The following is an 18,058-nucleotide window of genomic DNA, read 5'->3' as shown; positions in this document are numbered from 1 at the left end:
ACCCCTGTTGGACTTCATTTTTTAGCTTTGGCTTCTAAAATGTGAATAGGGTCTCTATTTAGGGGCCTTGGTGGAGATGCTCTTAGGAGTCCCAGTTTCCCTGTCACTAATACCAGTGAGTCCCCTGCCATGTCAAAGAAAGCTTACTCACAAAAGGGCATCAGCTCATCTCGATTTCGTCATCGAAAAATATAATTCCAACAAGTCCTTTTCGTGCTTTTCTAAACACTTATAGAACTCAAGATCCTACAGCAAAAATGTAAAATGAGAGGGGAAAAACTAGGAAGGGGGAGAAATGATTCATTCGAAGAATGTAATTGAGCACACCGTTCAGGATTTAAACAGCCAATATCATGAAGTATCTAGCCTACCCCAAAGAATATATGTTTCACATACAACCAACCAAAGTAATTTGAGCTACTAAGAAACTAGAAAGTTATAATAGAGTAATTTCGAAGTTTATGGACCTAAATGACCCATATTACAAGTTTATGGACCCAAAAATGCAATTTCGAAGTTGATGGACCTAAATGACACCTTCTTACAAGTTGATGGACCTCTAGTGCACTTTACTCTAGAGAAAGCATGAGAAATGTCAAGTCTACTGAATTACAATCCCCTGGAGGCAAAGCAAACTAGATGAACAAAGAAAGAACAAAAGAACAAGAACATAAAATCCAACGGACTAAAAGATTGAAGCTTAGTCTTCTTGATTTCTTTCTTTGTTTTAGAGTTTTTTCCTTGTGTTTTAAGGTCCTCGTTTGAGGCTTAGAGTCTAAGAACTCTTGTATCAATTGGCTGTAGACATTCACATGTGAATTCAAGGCTGGAATTTTTCCTTTATCTAAAAAAATCAACGGAATTACTCATTGGAGCACTAGAAGAGAAACCACATTCCATCCATAATAAAAATACTGTTAAGAACTAAAACCGGTATTAATGCTATGAGAATTTTTACAATGATTGAAAAAATGACAACCGTCCATTTGATAAAATTGTACGGTAGTCAAGATAGGAAGTACCTAGACTAAAGTATCTGGTGGTACAAAAATGTGGGACCAAGTACTAAAAAAGTGGAACCGAATACTAGATAGCCTAGGTAATTTCAAGTACTTCCTACCACTACTACAGAAAAGGCCTTTGGTCTTACACATTAGTCTCAGCAACCATTGGACAAGGGATCAATGAAGCCTTTAGTCCCGGTTCCAATGGATAGGGGGCAGCAGGGACCTTTAATCCCGATTGGAGCCACCAACCGGGACTAAAAGTAACCCTTTAATCCCGGTTGGTGGCTCCCACCGGGACCAAAGGTCCTAGACAATTAGTCTCAGGCGGTAACACCAACTGGGACTAAAGAATGACCCTTTGGTCCCGGTTGGTGGCTCCAACTCGGACCAAAAGGGCCTTTAGTCCCGGTTGGTGGCTCCAACCGGGACTAAAAGATCCTTCACGAGTTCGTTTAAAAGAAAGGCATCCCTTTCAAAGTCACATGTGCTGTGTAGGTGGAGTGGTAAGGAAGCTACGCGCAAGAGGAGACATTTTGGGTTTGAGTCCTGGGTTGCGCAGAATAATTTTTGCCTTGTCCTGGACTCCCCATCCCGGTTTGAAAATGGGACTAATGGGAGTTGGGAACCGGAACAAAAGGCCCATTCTCTAGTAGTGTACCTTGACTAGCGTACCATTCTATCAGATGGATGACTCTCATTTTTTCGATTATTGTAAAAATTCTCAAATAATAATGGCAAAGTTCAACATGTTAAAGTGGCGATCTTTATTTGAGTAGACCGTAGGCTAGAATTCAAGAATCAAGAGGGCGCATGAAGGCTTATTGGTAAGGTTTGCTATATAATATTTGGATTTTTTTAAATAAAATACAGTGCAAACGCAAACACTCATGTACACGGGCACACACTCACTCCTAGGGCATACACACACGCAACACTAATCCTATGAGCATCTCTGAGAGGCCCATTCACATTCAAATTTTACCATACTCGGACATTTTACCTCTAACTTGCACTCATTTTTTTCTCTCAAGACATCTCTTTTCCTCTTTTTTTTTTTATTTTTGGCGAGCTTTTAGGGTTTGAGGCTTTAGGAGGAATGTTTTTTTCTACATGTGTTTGGCTGGCCTAGAGGGAGTTTCGGTGCGGCAAGGTAGTGGATGATGGTAGCCGAGCGGAGAGATGGCAGAAAGATGAGAGTGACCATGAACCCATGGTTGGACAGGGGAGGGGCGGTCCGTTACGCATTCGAATGGGAATGGGCGGGCCGGTGAGCATTCGAATGGGTTAGCCTTGAGTGGTTGTGGGCCGTGGTCAGATTAGATGGGTGTAGAGTCAGGCAGGCTAGTGGTTACAGCAGTCTCACAAGTTTTGGGTTCAAATCACTGTGAGAGTGAATATTCTAAAATTTATTATAGTTGTGCATTCAGTGGTAGGCGACGTTTCTGTCGACAGCGAGGCGCCTATGGTGACTTTATCAGTCTTGAGGATTTGTCAGCTCAGTCTTAAAAAATGCTCATAGAGTAGGGTTTGCATATGTGTGTTCATAGGGGTGACTGTGCGTGTGTTGTGAGTGTCTGAGTTGTATTTGTTGACGCAAAAATCAACATACTGGAATCCGAGGGCAAGTGTTCACCAAGCACGGAAAGTAGACCAAGCGTGCTAGTCAATCTGACATGTTGATTGACAAAGAGACAAAGTAAACGTTAAATTCGAGGGTGTATCGGTTGGAGTTCCGATTATCCCTCAGATAGGCGTATCGGCAAGCTTTGCCGATGCAATACACGATAAAAGAATATTTAAATGCAAGCGTGTAATAAACGAATGCGTCGGCAGGATCAGCCGATGCACTAGACGACAATACCGGTTTTGAGTAGCCGATTATGCGTGTATAACAAAATCTAAGCTACGAATGTGTAACTCAGATGAAGTAAAATAAAAACAGATTTAAACCGGCTCTTGAGATAACAAAAGTGTTACTACAAAATCTAAAGCCGATCTAATATGTTTTTAGGTGTGATAATGGCCAAAAAGCATAAAAAAACCTACAAATCCAGCCGATATCGGTAATTGGTGAATAAATCTAGACGAGACGACAGCGATACGCTCGGAAGTCAAAGCCTAGATAAACTCGATAACTTTTGAATAGATCTGAACGAAGCCACAGCGATGCGCCCGGAAGCTAAAGCTCAGATTTACTCGGTAAACGAAAACTTACCAGCAGATCGAGTCGCTCGAATGTGATGCGTCATTGATCAACTCGAAAGAATTCGCCGAAAAGAAAAGAAAAGTGGCGAAGTCGCCCAAAAGTAAATTACAAGTAAAGTGTAGAGTTTGTTTGTTGATCGTGTGATGAACTTTTTACAATGGACGGAGGTACATATTTATAGCCTGGTCTAAATTGTCTGACAAGCAAAATCTAAACTAAAAAGAAATATTAAAACACACGGACTCCACTTTCCTTTCACGAAATTCTTGCTAATTAAGCTTCTGGCCGATCCATCCGTGAGAAGAGATAACTCTGCATACGTGTATGACCAACCAAATCCCTCACATGTGACGTGGACCAGCATTAATGCCGTAACCTTCCTTCTCTTTAGTTTATTCTCTTGTTTGCACGTGCATATCTCCCATAAATAAGACTCAACAATCTTGTGCTTGCCAATACACATGTATCTTCCTCTGATTTCCTAGCTTCTCTTGCTTCTTTTCATATTCATGCGAAGCATATAGGAACACCCTGCACCTCCAAACATATCAAATAATACCTCTCGGCCAGCTCGTAAAAATAATCCGGCCGCGATGCTAATTATATCGCTTCTTTCTGGAACGGACGAACGCCATTAGAAACTTGCCGATCGTCGTCCATGTGTACGTTTGACTGTTGCCTTTAACTCCTACGCATGTATGCCAATAGCCGATGATCTTCATAATTCATATTACATCGGATTTGTCAAAATCCGGTGTCAACACAGGCCCCCCAGTTTCGGAGTATGAAAGACTCATGCTTCGAAACTCTATAAATCCAGTGCCTCAATCTGCTCAATCACTTCATGGACTTGAGACCTCGGCTTCTCTTATGTTGCCCTTTCATAGCCAATGTCTTCCTTCAAGCAACTTACCCAAATTTAACTTTTTATAGCCGATGATCCTCTTCATGATGTGCATCATAGTTTTAAAGCCAACTTAAAGAATCAAATCAACCACACTCTCCCTGTTAAATAACTTGGGTCTTTGAAAGATTTTTAAAACCAAAATAAAACTTTGCTCCTCAAATGACTCTCTCAGATCGCTCAATGTGTATGATTCTTCACCAAAGCACTAAATCATCTCTCTCCTCTCTATTTCTAATAAAGCTTTTTTGTGGAGCTCAGAGTAGGGAATGAAAAGAAGCATACATATCTTGTATATATTGCAAAGTCAAAAACCGGATCCAATAGAGAAAACAGATCATACAATCAGATCAAGATGTGCATGTGTGTGAAATTTTCCTGAATGGAACTCGCACCTCTTTCTGCATGACTCTGTCTTTTATTTTGAAATATAGGCTATTTTTCTTTTTTTTTTCCTTTTTCCCAAGCTTCTGGGCATGGATATTTTTCTTATGCTTTTCTTTTGCATAGCCCATATTATTTTTGCAACATGAAGAGTCATGTCAAAGCGATAAATTATTTTTGTGTGGGTGGGAGGCATATTTTTGCGGAACTTCTAGTGTAGAAGTCAGCATGAATATATATGGAGTGTACGTGATCTTGATCTTAAAAGTATGAAACGAATCTCACAAGGGTCACAAACAATTTGGCAAAGCTCAATGTAAAACAAGTAGCATACGTATAAGGTTTTCAAAAACATATCAACATATGGCTCTGGTAGGAATTTTATATCATTGAGGAGCTAAGCTATTTTTATTTTCACAAAATAAAATCCCCAAGCATTTTTGCAGTAAGAAGTAAGGTTTATTTGATCATACCAGCATCGGCAACGGGGCAGCAGTATCATAATTTCGTGATTGTCAGTCCTTACTGCTCAACAATCATCTGCTACAGTATAACTGGACTATTGATTGATCATCGGCTTCATTGTAACAGGGCCATTGGCTGACCATCTGATCCTGGTATTCTCATGAGCTCATACTCCTGTTATAGCAGCTCCACATATGGGATGCATACTTCCTTTCATGCAGAATCGCCAGAATACCTGCCATGTACATTCCTCCAACGGTTTCATCCTGGTGAGATAATTCCAGCTAGCCGGCCTCTGCATGATCGGCTCCTCCAAAAATGAAACAGTTCAAACTCTAACTAGAGTATCGGCATCCGCTCAGAAACAATTAAGTCAGATTGTCGTCGATTCTCTGCCGATCATGGTCGGTGAAAAATTGTGGACCCATCGATGAAAAAGCCATCGGCAAACCACTATCCGATGTTGCTGCTGCCATTGATGCAATATAGAATATCTATCGGCTGCTGATCCTTCGCAGGGATGAAGACACTATATAGCGGACATCTCCTCGCTAGCCTGCTGGTCATCTCCAGGAAATCCACATGTACATGCATGTATGGCCTTACGAATCTTCTTGCCTGCACGCATCATAGCTGCGTCGTGTCACCTCCGGCCGATCAACATGGCATGTTGTCTTCTCCCATGGCGTCCTCGATAGCCGCAGATATTTCGCCCGTTCGGCACCCGCTCGGCATGAGGTCATCATTGGGGCTCATCGCGTTTGTTGTGTTGGCCGAGCTTGGAGTTGGCATCGATGCCGTAGAGCATGATGACGTGATCGGCGACGGCGGCGTACGGCTCGGTCAGCACACGCTTGATGTTGGTGCTGGTGGAACCACGACAGATGATGATGAAGAGCCGCATTTGCCATCCTCGTTGTCGGCGAATATGGTGATGTTGCTGAGCGCGAAACTGAAGTGAGCAACGAAGGTGTTGCACGCATGGCTAAGATGAGGCATCCCTGTGCCCTCCTATCGGCCCAACTGAGCATTAGTGGACGGGACATCCGATCCGCTAACAGTGTCGTCCAAAACAATTAGCCGATAGTATAGTTATCTATGCATGCTTCACAGTGAGTATAACCGGCTGTCCAAGCCGATTAAGCCAATTAATATATTCAGGCGTCGTCAGTAGGCCCGCAACCATGTATCCGCGGCTTGGTTGGAAATATATGTGCATGGGACGAGCTCTTGCTTCTTGTCACCGGCTGTGATCATCGAAGCTGACGCACTTCGAGCTCTAAAACTGCACGCCAGGTCGTCGATAGTCGGCCTGAAACGGGATGTCCTCGAACCAGCGGTGTACCGTCGGTCGCGGCATGTTGCTGCCGATGGCAAAATGAGGACCCGCTGAAAGTACGGTGTTGGGTTGGCCGTTCCTGATAGCTTCTTAATCAATGTGCCGGACCCCCTTCTCGACAATGTGCTGCTACTGCATTTCAGTGGTGGAAAGGCCCGCCCTCTGGCTACCTGGTCCATGATCACGGTGACAAGGAGCAAATCTGTATAATTTAATACATTGAAATCACAAATTCTGCAGGTCCATCGGCTGTCTTTGCACTTGTAATCAGCCGATTATCCTTTTTCTTTGTCCCTGATGTGTTGGACCATCTGGAATCTTGACTTGCTCCCCGTAGCTCTGACATGCTTGACGGCTTTTGTTTGATCCTACTATTGACTTCTCCTCTATCGGCTTCTAATAATGAATGTGTACTAGCCGATAGTCTCATGTCTGTTTTTACATGCAGTACTTCTTTCTAACACTTAATGTGATTGATGCAAACTCTAAAAGGGTCAACCTATCAGTCATCTGGTCTCCGAATATTTAATCAGCACATAGCCGATCAACAAAAGTCCAAAGCTGTTACGAGATTCCGATGACGATTAGCTTCTCACAAATGGTAACACCACTAATGACCACGGCAGCCGATTTTTCTCTTCATGGTACTGGAGATATCAGCGGATATTATTACTCAATGCACATAGCTAACGATAGATTAGCTTCTTACTACTTTGTCAGAGGTTCCAATAACAAGCACCACCAGCCGATGCATCCTCTATACGTTACCATCGGCTAATCCTTTCTCTGGAAGTTCATTGCTGATAAGGAAACTCGCACACAAGACGTCGTTGGCGATGCTCTTGACTCCAAATACTCAAGAATATGTCGCGCGTATCTTCAGATGCTCATCGGCCACCTTATATCAACTTATTCACTTGTATCGGCCTTTATCTCATTTCTTTATTCTTCTCTTATTTGCTTCAACAGCCACCCAAAATATTACGTATGCACACTATCGGTCGATTCTTTGTTGTCGGCTCATTTACCTGCATGTGACAAACCAATAATGGGGTGACACCTTCTACTTGGCGCAGATTAGATAATCCTGTAACATCTGACAGAGAAATTGGTGCGTCAATATGAACGCTGGCCGATCACTGTGCTAATACGATCGGCCCACTTGGTGGCGGTAAGAATAATTGGAGCCGATATCCTTGTTTGTGTTTATGGGATAAGCTGATATTTTCCTTGCCATCCAGCAAACCATCGGCTTTATGTTCCTGCCGATTGGCTTCAATGTTTCCTGCTTCAAACAAGCTGCTTCTATCAATATAACAAATGACACAATCGCGCAGCTGGAAGAAAGAGACCGATAAATCAATTCCAAACTTTGTCACATCCATCGGCTGACCCATCATATTAACAATAGCCGATGAAGCCACCTGGATCCTTAGGTAGCGTAACAACCCATATTAGTAAATGTGCTCATGACATTGAATTAGGAGATTAGCCATTAATTAGCATCACATCTTTGGCACGCTTCATTGGGCTATCGGCCTTTTCTAAAATCACTATATCGGCTAAATTTGCTGGAATATATTATATTGAATTGAATTAACTCCAATAAGCCGATAAATACTCTTTTGACCGATGAACTTATACACACAGATGCCCTTTAATCCATCGGAATAATACGTAGCCGAGAGACATGTCTCCTCAGCTTTCAATTATAATATGATTGTGTTCCACCATGGAGCCGAAAGATGTACAAACTATCATGTAGCTATCGGCACACCTTTCCTGAATGCCTGTTTGCCGATGCAATAATATTTTACTCTTTTCTTGCCATTGGATCAATATTCATTCAATATTATATCTAATCTCCAAATCGGCAATCCCATATGTATTTCCTAGCCGATCAATCTTCATCGGCCGCGGTATCTAGTGCAGTTGCAACTCTGTCCACCTGGATCCCAGAGAAAACAATCTCCAAGTAGCCGATAATTCTGAGCAATAATTTTTTGCTCCTGATCACCTGGCTTCCACAGAAGACAAATTCCAAGCAGCCAATATTCCCGAACAATATTTTTGGGAGGTGGGCAATAATTATTCCAAGAAACCATCTTCTTCCTTGCCTCTACAACCTCCATCCATCCATCAACAACTTCAGGCTTAAAGAATAAAATATTGGCCATCTTTGGCAGACGGCCATCAAGCATAACAATTTCCATTGATCCAGACCTCTTAAGTTCTTCTTTGACGTATGGGCATGAAGTCAGCTTTATATTCTTTACCCATTCAGTCAAGCTGATTTTAGCCTCTTTCTTCTTAATTGCTGGAGCTTCTTCTTTGCGAGGCTTTTCAAAGCTATGTTCTTCTCTACATTGGTCTCCGTCTTTGGATCTGCTAATCGAATTTTGTGCTTTATAATCTATGTCTCCTGATTTATCAGTCATTCGGGAATTCAACTTTTCAGACTCGACACATTTATTTCCGTTGTCCACTCTGGCCATGCAGGACGGAAACAAATCTTCGTTGACCCTCATCAGCTGTGCAAACTCCTCCCATTGAGCCTTTTCTTGCCTAATAGCCGATTGGACCTGATGATGGATTGATGGCTAAAGAACTGATGCTTGCGGCCAACAGCTACCTAACCGCTGTTGTTGATGAGTCATCGGCTGTAGCTGCTGGACCATTGACCATGGTTGTTGACAGGCCATCGGCTGTGGAGCCGATGCATAATATTGATAACCACATGTCTGAGCCAATGTTTGATACTGAACTATTGGCTGTTGTGGATGTTGAACTGTTAACCATGGTTGCTGACAAGCCATCTGCTGCGGTGAACAATTTTACCAGCATCCACACCTTCGACTGTATTGTTTGTCGTGCTCGCTAGGCTGTTAGTCCAGTTGATCATTGCTTGTTTCATAGCTTGCTCGATCATCTCCGTTAAAAAATTCATGATGATATCGTCGGATCCCACCAGGCGTGCCAAAAGATGTGTTGACGCAAAAATCAACACACTGGAATCCGAGGGCAAGTGTTCACCAAGCACGGAAAGTAGACCAAGCGTGCCAGTCAATCTGACCTGTTGATTGACAAGGAGACAAAGTAAATGTTAAATTCGAGGGTGTATCGGCTGGAGTTCCGATTATCCCTCAGATAGGCGTATCAGCAAGCTTTGCCGATATAATACACGACAAAAGAATATTTAAATGCAAGCGTGTAATAAACGAATGCGTCGGTGGGATCAGCCAATGCACTAGACGACAATACCGGCTTTGAGTAGCCGATTATGCGTGTATAACAAAATCTAAGCTACGAATGTGTAACTCAGATGATGTAAACTAAAAACAGATCTAATCCGGCTCTTGAGATAACAAAAGTGTTACTGCAAAACCTAAAGCCGATCTAATATGTTTTTAGGTGTGATAATGGCCAAAAAGCGTAGGAAAACCTACAAATCTAGCCGATATCGATAATTGGTGAATAAATCTAGACGAGACGACAGCGATACGCCCGGAAGTCAAAGCCTAGATAAACTCGATAACTTTTGAATAAATCTGAACGAAGCCACAACGATGCGCCCGGAAGCTAAAGCTCAGATTTACTCGCTAAACGAAAACTTACCAGCAGATCAAGTCGCTCGAATGTGATGCGTCCTTGATCAACTCGAAAGAACTCACCGAAAAGAAAAGAAAAGTGGCGAAGTCACCGAAAAATAAATTGCAAGTAAAAAGTAGAGTTTGTTTGTTGATCGTGTGATGAACTTTTTACAATGGACGGAGGTACATATTTATATCCTGGTCTAACTTGTCTGACAAGCAAAATCTAAACTAAAAAAGAAATATTAAAACACACGGACTCCACTTTCCTTTCACGAAATTCTTGCTAATTAAGCTTCTGGCCGATCCATCCGTGAGAAGAGATAACTCCGCGTACGTGTATGACCAACAAAATCCCTCACATGTGACGTGGACCGGCATTAATGCCGTAACCTTCCTTCTCTTTAGTTTATTATCTTGTTTGCACGTGCGTATCTCCCATAAATAAGACTCAACAATCTTGTGCTTGCCAATACACACGTATCTTCCTCTGATTTCCTAGCTTCTCTTGCTTCTTCTCATATTCACGCGAAGCATATAGAAACACCATGCACCTCCAAATATATCAAATAATACCTCTCGGCCAGCTCGTAAAAATAATCCGGCCGCGATGCTAATTATATCGCTTCTTTCTAGAACGGACGAACGCCATTAGAAACATGCCGATCGTCGTCCATGTGTACGCTTGACCCTTCTTGTTGCCTTTAACTCCTACGCACGTATGACAATAGCCGATGATCTTCATAATTCAGATTACATCGGATTTGTCAAAATCCGGTGTTAAAAGTGTTGTGTAATTAAAAAAATAGATAGAGAGAGAAAGTTGATCAAACTGTCAACTATAGATTTATAAAAGTTTAAATTAAGGTGCGATATGGAAAAATGCCTCCGAATGACGGTCACGATGCTGGCGTATTAGGATGGCAGCAGGCAGCGGCGATGAGGAGCGAGTGTGCGTCTGTGCCCATCTTACGAAGTAGTAGACGACATCAAACGCCAACGCCAATGAACAGTTCGACCAAAGTTCTTATCTTAGAGCTGAAACATTTCCGAACAATTGTACATTCTCTATTTAAAACGAATACAATTATCGTGCTGCTTCTCATTGAAACGTAGGAATCACCAGAAAAAAGAAGAAACAATCACAAATCAGGGCCGCGCGAATTTTCTCGCCGAGCACACGATTGGATTCGAACAAACCAACGAACAAACACGCGAACGCATGCAACAAGGAGAAAAATAAAATTCCAACCACCTTCACCACAAAAAAAGGTCAATGGCCAATCGTCGCCGCCCCGCCGTTGGCCAAGGCCGCCTCGCCGTCGGCTTCCCTGAGGACCTTCTCCACTGCGGTGGCCCGCACGAGCGGCTCCGGCAGCGCAGGCAGCTCCTTGAGCGCGTCGGCGGCCGGCACGCGCTCGAAGTACACGTGGCAGTTGTCGTTCTCCGCGGCGGCCAGCTCGGCCTCGACCTCCTTCCGGAGGCGCGCCGCGGCGTCCCGCAGGGGCGCCAGCGCTGCCGCGGTGGACGACGACGACGACGACGACTTCTTGCCCAGCGGGCCCGCCTTGCCGGCGGCGGCGTCCAGGACCGATACCGCGAGCCGGAGCCGCGCCACCGCCTCGCCGACGGAGCCGGGGCCCTGCTCGCGCAGCGCCCGCACGCGCTGGAGGTTGGCCTCGGCTTGGAAATAGGCGGCCTTGGCCTGCACGTGCGGCGCCCACGACTTGTCGATCGGCGGCGGCGGCTGCTGCTGCTGCTCGAGGCTGCCCAAACTGATGAACACTTCATGATAGTCGTGGCTGACCTGCAAAACGCGGCGAGGGAAGATGATTAGGAAAATCATTTGGTAATTACTATTTCTTTTTCTTCAATTCAAAAAATAACTTGGTCAAGACTTAGACTAAGGTGCCCATATTGGCAGCGAACTTCACTTGCAATGGAATCTCCTTAACATGTCTTGTCGTAAACTAATATTATTCCTAGCACATAGTTTTCAGGATTTATTGAATGCTCATTAAAATGTGATTTTAATTTGAGCAGTGTAAATATTGTTTTTTCCTGCATTATAGTAGCGACGACTTTTTTTTTTTGAGGAGTATAGTAGCGACGACTACCCAGAAGTGATTTTCCGTTGGCGTGAGGACCCCACCTGCTGCGCAATCTTGGAGCGCAACGCTGGCGGCTTGCCACCGGCGACGGCAAGCTCGAAGTAGCACTCGAGCGCCTGCACGAGCACGAGGCGCTCGAACGCGGCGAGGCAGGCGTCCGTCGTGCGGGGCCCCGCGGCCGCCCTCAGCGCGCCCGCCGCGTCGCAGAGCGCGCCGCAAGCGCGCCGTATCCCGTCGGCCCCGCGCCTGTCCTCGGCCGCCGCGGCGCGAGCCAGCTCCGCGGCCAACGCGACCAGCGCCACCGCCCACTCCGTCGCCAGCGACGTGTGCCGCTGGGTCTGGCCCTGGCCCTGCCCCACCGCCGCCGCCTTGGCCTTGGCCTTCCTCCCGTCGCTCTCGTCCCCTGCGACAGCGTCGTCGCGCCACGCGAAGCAGAGCTTCTGCTGGCCGGGCCCGGCCAGGATGTTCGATGCGTAGATGACGCGGAGGTACGTGCGGAGCGCGGCGGCGGCCTCCGCGGCGCCGGCCCTGGCGCTCTCCGAGGCGAGCACGACGTGCGCGCGGGCGTGCATCAGGACCGCGAGGTCCGCGTCCCTCTCGGCCGCCGAGGTGTCCCCCTCGAAGCGCAGCGCCTTCTTGCCCGGGAAGGACAGCATCGGCATCGGCGCCGGCGGGGACGCCGCCGCTGGCGCCTTGGCGCGCCGGAACAGCGAGTGCATGGCCTTACGTGGCCACGTCGCGCGGGAGGGAGTGCGCGTCCGTGGCGAGAAGTTGGGCGGCGTTCGCAGCTATGCTCCTAGCTGATCGAGGGGGAGGATTGATAAAGGGAAGGAGTTGGGTTAAGCTTGCGATTCGGAGGTGGATTATTAAGATGCTAATTGCTAAGCAAGAGATGGAGGCGGATTAAGGAGAGCAAGATGAGTCCGGACGCGAGACAGTATCATGAAGCCGTCGGAGTCATGGCGCCGGGCGGAAGACGGGATGGGCCCACACGGTTCGGCTTGGCGCGTATGGCCGCTTCGTGTGCAATGTCAACTGGTGCTGCTGGAGTTTTCCTTTATTTTGTCGCACATCTTATAGCAGAAAAATATAATACATAAACAATATTAGGGGATCGTTTTTTTTAGAAAGGGATCGTTTAATTTTGAAACAGCAAGAAATAAGGCACTTTAATTGTCAGACACAGCAATATAGGTTTCTTGTTCAGCATCGTCTGCGACGAGAAGTCCCAGGTAAATTTCCCTCGAAAGCACTAGGCAGTTCACTCAAGCACAGAACCTCCAACAAGAAGGAATCCATGGATCAAACAAAAACAATATCGCCCATGCCGAACGAACAGATGGACACAAACACTAGCTACAAGTATTTTTTTTTCAGGAAATGGTAGACACAGCAACTGAAGTTTTATGGGAAAATAAAACAAAATTGTTCACTTGCAAAATGTTTATCTCAACTGGAAGCATATTACAACAGCAACGTCTTCCATGAATCCTATCTAGCATAACTAATGCTTTGCCTTCTTCTTGGGATGTGCCTTCCTTTTCGTTTTAGAAGGTGCCTTGTTCGACAATGGTTGGCGCTTGTTCCTCTTCTTCAATTTCGCCTTCTTTTGTTTCTTATACTCGCTGTCAGGGTCTACAAAGTCATCATCACTCTCATCTTCAACGGGAACAGAGACATCCTCATCTGATTCCTGGTTGTTACCATCCTCATCATCATCTGAGCTCAAGACTAAATCCTCAACCCGATCCTCCTCAGTAGCAACATCATCATGCTCCCTGGCTCGCTTCTTTTTCTTCTCCTTTGCGGTTCTGCACACCAAATTAAAGGTTTAATGTGTTTTTAATGCCAAGTAACAATGGAAGAAAACAAAGTATGAGGAAGAAAAACAAAGTACAAGGAGGGCAGAGCATACTTGGGTTTCTTCTCTTCAGTCAGCCAGTTCTTACTGAAAGCAATGGTGGCTTCATCACCATCCTGCTCATCCTGTTGCTTTTCTGCTTCAGTTAACCTCCTTGAGAAGGTTGACGACTCCGCCCCCACAATAACACTGAATGGGAAGAAGGAATTAGCAAACCTAAGGCCAGTAAGCAGTATGAAGTTCCGTACTTACAAAATGACCATGACACATGTTCTAGTGGTTTGTACAGACCACTTAAATGTACTATGTTCTATAAGATAATATGAAGGAAGTTGCTCCAGGCACAGAGGGTCCTTGTTTGTTGTATTAACTTAGCTAAACATAGTCACATGGAGGAAACCAACCTAGTCTCGTCCAGAGCATCCATCCTGTCCTGTGCCCTCTGGTGTAGAGTAGCAACATATTTCGAGAGAGGGCTGCAACGCTCTTCCTTTTCAGTCTGTTGGGAATGAACATTACAAGGTCACACAATGACAGAAGAATGGTAGTAAAAAATAATAATGCACAAGAAGCTGAAGCCAGTTGAAGGATTCATGCCTGTAGAAATGACTCTACAGCTGGATCATTGGGTGAAAATGCAATCCCCGCACGTTTTGACTTAATGAACTCAACATTGGCCTCTATCTGAAATCAGACATGATGATAAGCTATGTGCGCAATGGATCAAATACTACAATTCTAAGTCTTCTACACATGCTTGGCAAACCTGATGGATAAGATCCTTCATTTCCTTCCTAAATCTGTCAGCTTTAATGGTTTTGCAAAAGCTTCGGAGCCGAACAAGTGGAATGAAGGACATCTCAAAGAAAGCAATGGAGTAGCTCCAATGGGCCAGATGTTTAGCAAGCTCATCAACCACAGAATAAATGCATGCTTCCTGAAAGGCACGTGTCTTAACTGTTTTCTTGTCCACCTGCATGACAAGATAACTGTTACAAGCTTCTTCAAAAAGGCATGTTCCAGGATAAAACATTACTCCCTCAGTTTTTATTTACATGTCATTTTAGGTTTGTACTAAGTCAAACTTGATTAATTTTGACCAACTCTATAGAAAAATATAGCAACAACTATACTATCCAACATATACACTATCAACACATACTTCATGGTGGATTCAATAAAACAAATTTGGTATTATAAATATTATTATTTCTTTCTAAGTTTCTATGAGCTTGGTCAAAATTTGTAAAGTTTGACTTAGGACAAACCTAATACGACATGTAAATAAAAACAGAGGGAGTATATTGCAAGAAAACACACCTGTTTAACACTGAACAGATTCACTGCTTTGCCTACACCTCCATCTGGACGTCCTCTGAGTTCTTTCATTTCAAGCATATCAAGCAGCAGGGAGGACACAGGAATGAAGGTACCAGTGGCTTCAGCGATGCAATTAAGCATCTTTACACACCTAAGGCGTACAGGGAAGTAACGCGCGCTAGGTACAAGACATGCCATGCCATGAATTATTTGGGTCAATGGATAAGCCAGAGGTCGGAATTCTTCCTCAGAACTACAGCCGCACACAACACTGGTCCAAAGCTCAAGGCAGAATATGTATTGCCAATCATAAACTTTTTGGTAAGATTTCTGCACAAGAAGCACTCATCAGCAGCCAGCATCAGAATACTGCTTTAGTGTTGGACAACAAATAGTTTATAATCAACAGAGGGAGGGGGAGTAAAATAACGTTCAGATCTTCTCAATAAACAAGGTGCAAGAATAAGGCGATTACAAATGCAATAAGTATTAGAACGACTTGTACAATATCAGAAAGGTAGTTGAGGAATAAAATTACGAATAATACCTCCATTTGTTTTTTTGTCGATTTGCTACTTTCTTTCTGCCTTTTGTCCTTTGCTGACTTACAAAATAAAACAAGAGGCGCATAACTCTCTGTCAGATCATAGGTAAACAATGAAGTTCCAGTGGATGGCAACGAGTTCAATAGCATATACCTTTGGGCCTTTTTCAGTAAGAGCTCCTCTTAAGATAACCCCCAGTTGACGGATGAAAACAAAAGCATGCTGGTATGCATTTTGTGGATCCAGAACATATATTTCTCTGACACAATTTCCAAGGAATTGAATGTGTTGTAGTTTTGATACACTGATAGATTTGGACAATTTGCAGTTTACCAAATAAGCCTTGTATATACCCTTGAGGCATGTGTCAAGGCAATCTGAACCTAATTGAATGCACAAGTCTCGAAGGAACATAAAAGAAACAAGAGGCATTGCACCTCGTCCTCTAGCCCAGGTATGAAGCAAAGCCTATAATTGAAGCATGCAAAAAAAGAAGTAAATAACAAACTTTGTAGATGGACACCGGAGAGGCAATGCCGAATGCAACCACATAGGCAGAAGAGAATCACAAGCTACACACCTTAACATACTTCCTCAGGAGTGATGGGAAAGCTGCCAGAAAAACAGCAGATGCTCTGGCACGGTGTATAGTAAATGCTATCATTTTCTCATCAGTCATCTCTGTTATCATATGAAGTGCATTGGCAAGATAGATCCTCATAAGGTTGCCATGCCTCTTCCATGGCTTACTCAGCCTCAGTTCACTGATTGTCTCTTTCTTCCCTCCAAAGCTTGGGGCACCAAGTAATTGTCGGAGGACTCTATCCATGTGTTTCAAAACAAAGTGCATTACTTTATCAAGTACACTACCAGAGATGACACTGAACTTTGGAGCTGAATTGTCCCCTTGATCTTCACCATAATGGCAGGCTCGCCGAAAAGCTTGAAGAATAGAACGAATAGAACCTATCTTCTCATTCTGCACTCCCTCGCACCAGGAATCAACCATTTCCATTGTAATAGGCTTCACACTTTGCTTCAGTTCGTCTTTGGGGACAGGTTCCTCAGCATCAGAAATCCCAGTTTCCTGGTCATCCTAAAGGTAACATTCAAAGATGAGCCCACTCTCATGCTTCTATTATACAAAATTTACAAAATGGGATCAGCTTACCTCGATTTCATCATCGTCGAATTCCAACAAGCCTTTATCGTTCTCTTCTAAATATTTATAGAACTCAGGATCCTACAACAAATAAGTAAATAAGCCTAAAAAACAGCCTACAGTGATATGGTGGCATGCAGGAAAAAAAAAGAGAGGAAAACTAGGAAGAAAAGAAATGATTAGTTGGAAGAACAAAATTGAGCATCTAGTTGTAGGCCTGAGGCTAAAATATCACCCTTCTCTGTGATACCTAGTATATAGCTCATCATATCACAGTCCAATAATTCATTTCTGAATCAATAAGACAACTATCCATAAAGCCGACCACACAATTTTAACGTGAATGCGTACAGACCAATTAACTGCCAGCTATTAGGCAAAAAGCACACCAGCTTCTGGAGTCAATTTAAATGCATCCAAAGGAAAAACAGGACAAAGGCGCGATCTAGCCTAGCACTGACCTATCCAGGCAACCAGTAAAGCGTTGAAAAAATGGATAAGCTTAGTGGCCAGAACCAGTAACGATCAACCATCCACTTACGCTGCTAGAAATTGATGTTTAATAACTATAGTAGCAATGGACATATAAAGTTTTCAAGTTCGCGGGAAACACAGAGCAGATATCAGAAGGGACGAAATTAAAACCTTTTCCGACAGCCGCTTGAGCTCTGCCGCGTGCTGCTCATCCTCCTCGTCCATTGCATCCTCCAAGTCTTCGTCGTCCTCATCGTCGTCCGAGACGGGCAAGTCCACTAAACCCCCACCAAAACCACACAGAAACACCTGGACAAATCAGACGGAAGCGTAGAGAGGAGTGGCGTACCAAATCGAGGTTGGGTGGGGTCGGAAACTCACCGTAGTCGTTGGAATCCGACATGGTGAGCGGCGGCGGCGGCGCCGGGCGGCTATGCCCTAGTGGAGGCCTGAGGGGTGGCGGAGCTCCGGGCTGCGTCAACGGTGAGCGGCGGCCCAGCCGCCGAGCGCTTGGTTTCGGCGGGAAGAAAAAAACCCTAGAGTAGAGTGGAGGCGGCGGCGGAGGACGGGAGGAGGGGTTTAAGGCTGCTGCAGAGTGCAGGCCTGGAAATAAAGAGCTGGCTTGTGCGTTTGCTTGAGGCTCCGTTCGCGATTTCGGGGGTGAAAAATTACTGTATCATATTTTGTTGT

The 18,058-nt window shown here is 44.6% G+C and overlaps 2 protein-coding genes across 2 annotated transcripts; both read right to left on the bottom strand.

Annotated features, from left to right (window-relative positions):
- Positions 1-11,168: 11,168 nt before the first annotated feature.
- On the bottom strand, positions 11,169-12,725 carry LOC120647799 (pH-response regulator protein palA/RIM20-like). Its single transcript, XM_039924638.1, has 2 exons — positions 12,048-12,725; positions 11,169-11,702 (listed from the first exon to the last, which is right to left on the bottom strand). The coding sequence occupies exons 1-2, from the start codon at positions 12,723-12,725 to the stop codon at positions 11,169-11,171; spliced, it is 1,212 nt and encodes a 403-aa protein (XP_039780572.1).
- Positions 12,726-13,322: 597 nt separating this feature from the next.
- On the bottom strand, positions 13,323-17,968 carry LOC120650649 (nucleolar complex protein 2 homolog). The gene is made up of 12 exons (XM_039927848.1): positions 17,750-17,968; positions 17,540-17,646; positions 16,904-16,975; positions 16,313-16,828; positions 15,886-16,200; positions 15,735-15,791; positions 15,188-15,517; positions 14,634-14,840; positions 14,465-14,551; positions 14,272-14,366; positions 13,922-14,056; positions 13,323-13,817 (listed from the first exon to the last, which is right to left on the bottom strand). Exons 1-12 carry the CDS (start codon positions 17,769-17,771, stop codon positions 13,511-13,513), a joined length of 2,250 nt encoding a protein of 749 aa, XP_039783782.1. The 5' UTR covers positions 17,772-17,968; the 3' UTR covers positions 13,323-13,510.
- Positions 17,969-18,058: the final 90 nt, after the last annotated feature.

Source organism: Panicum virgatum, chromosome 9K (genome assembly GCF_016808335.1).
Source record: "Panicum virgatum strain AP13 chromosome 9K, P.virgatum_v5, whole genome shotgun sequence".
Lineage (NCBI taxonomy): Eukaryota > Viridiplantae > Streptophyta > Magnoliopsida > Poales > Poaceae > Panicum > Panicum virgatum.
Note: the sequence above shows the minus strand (reverse complement) of the source record. Positions and strands in the feature narration are given on the sequence as shown.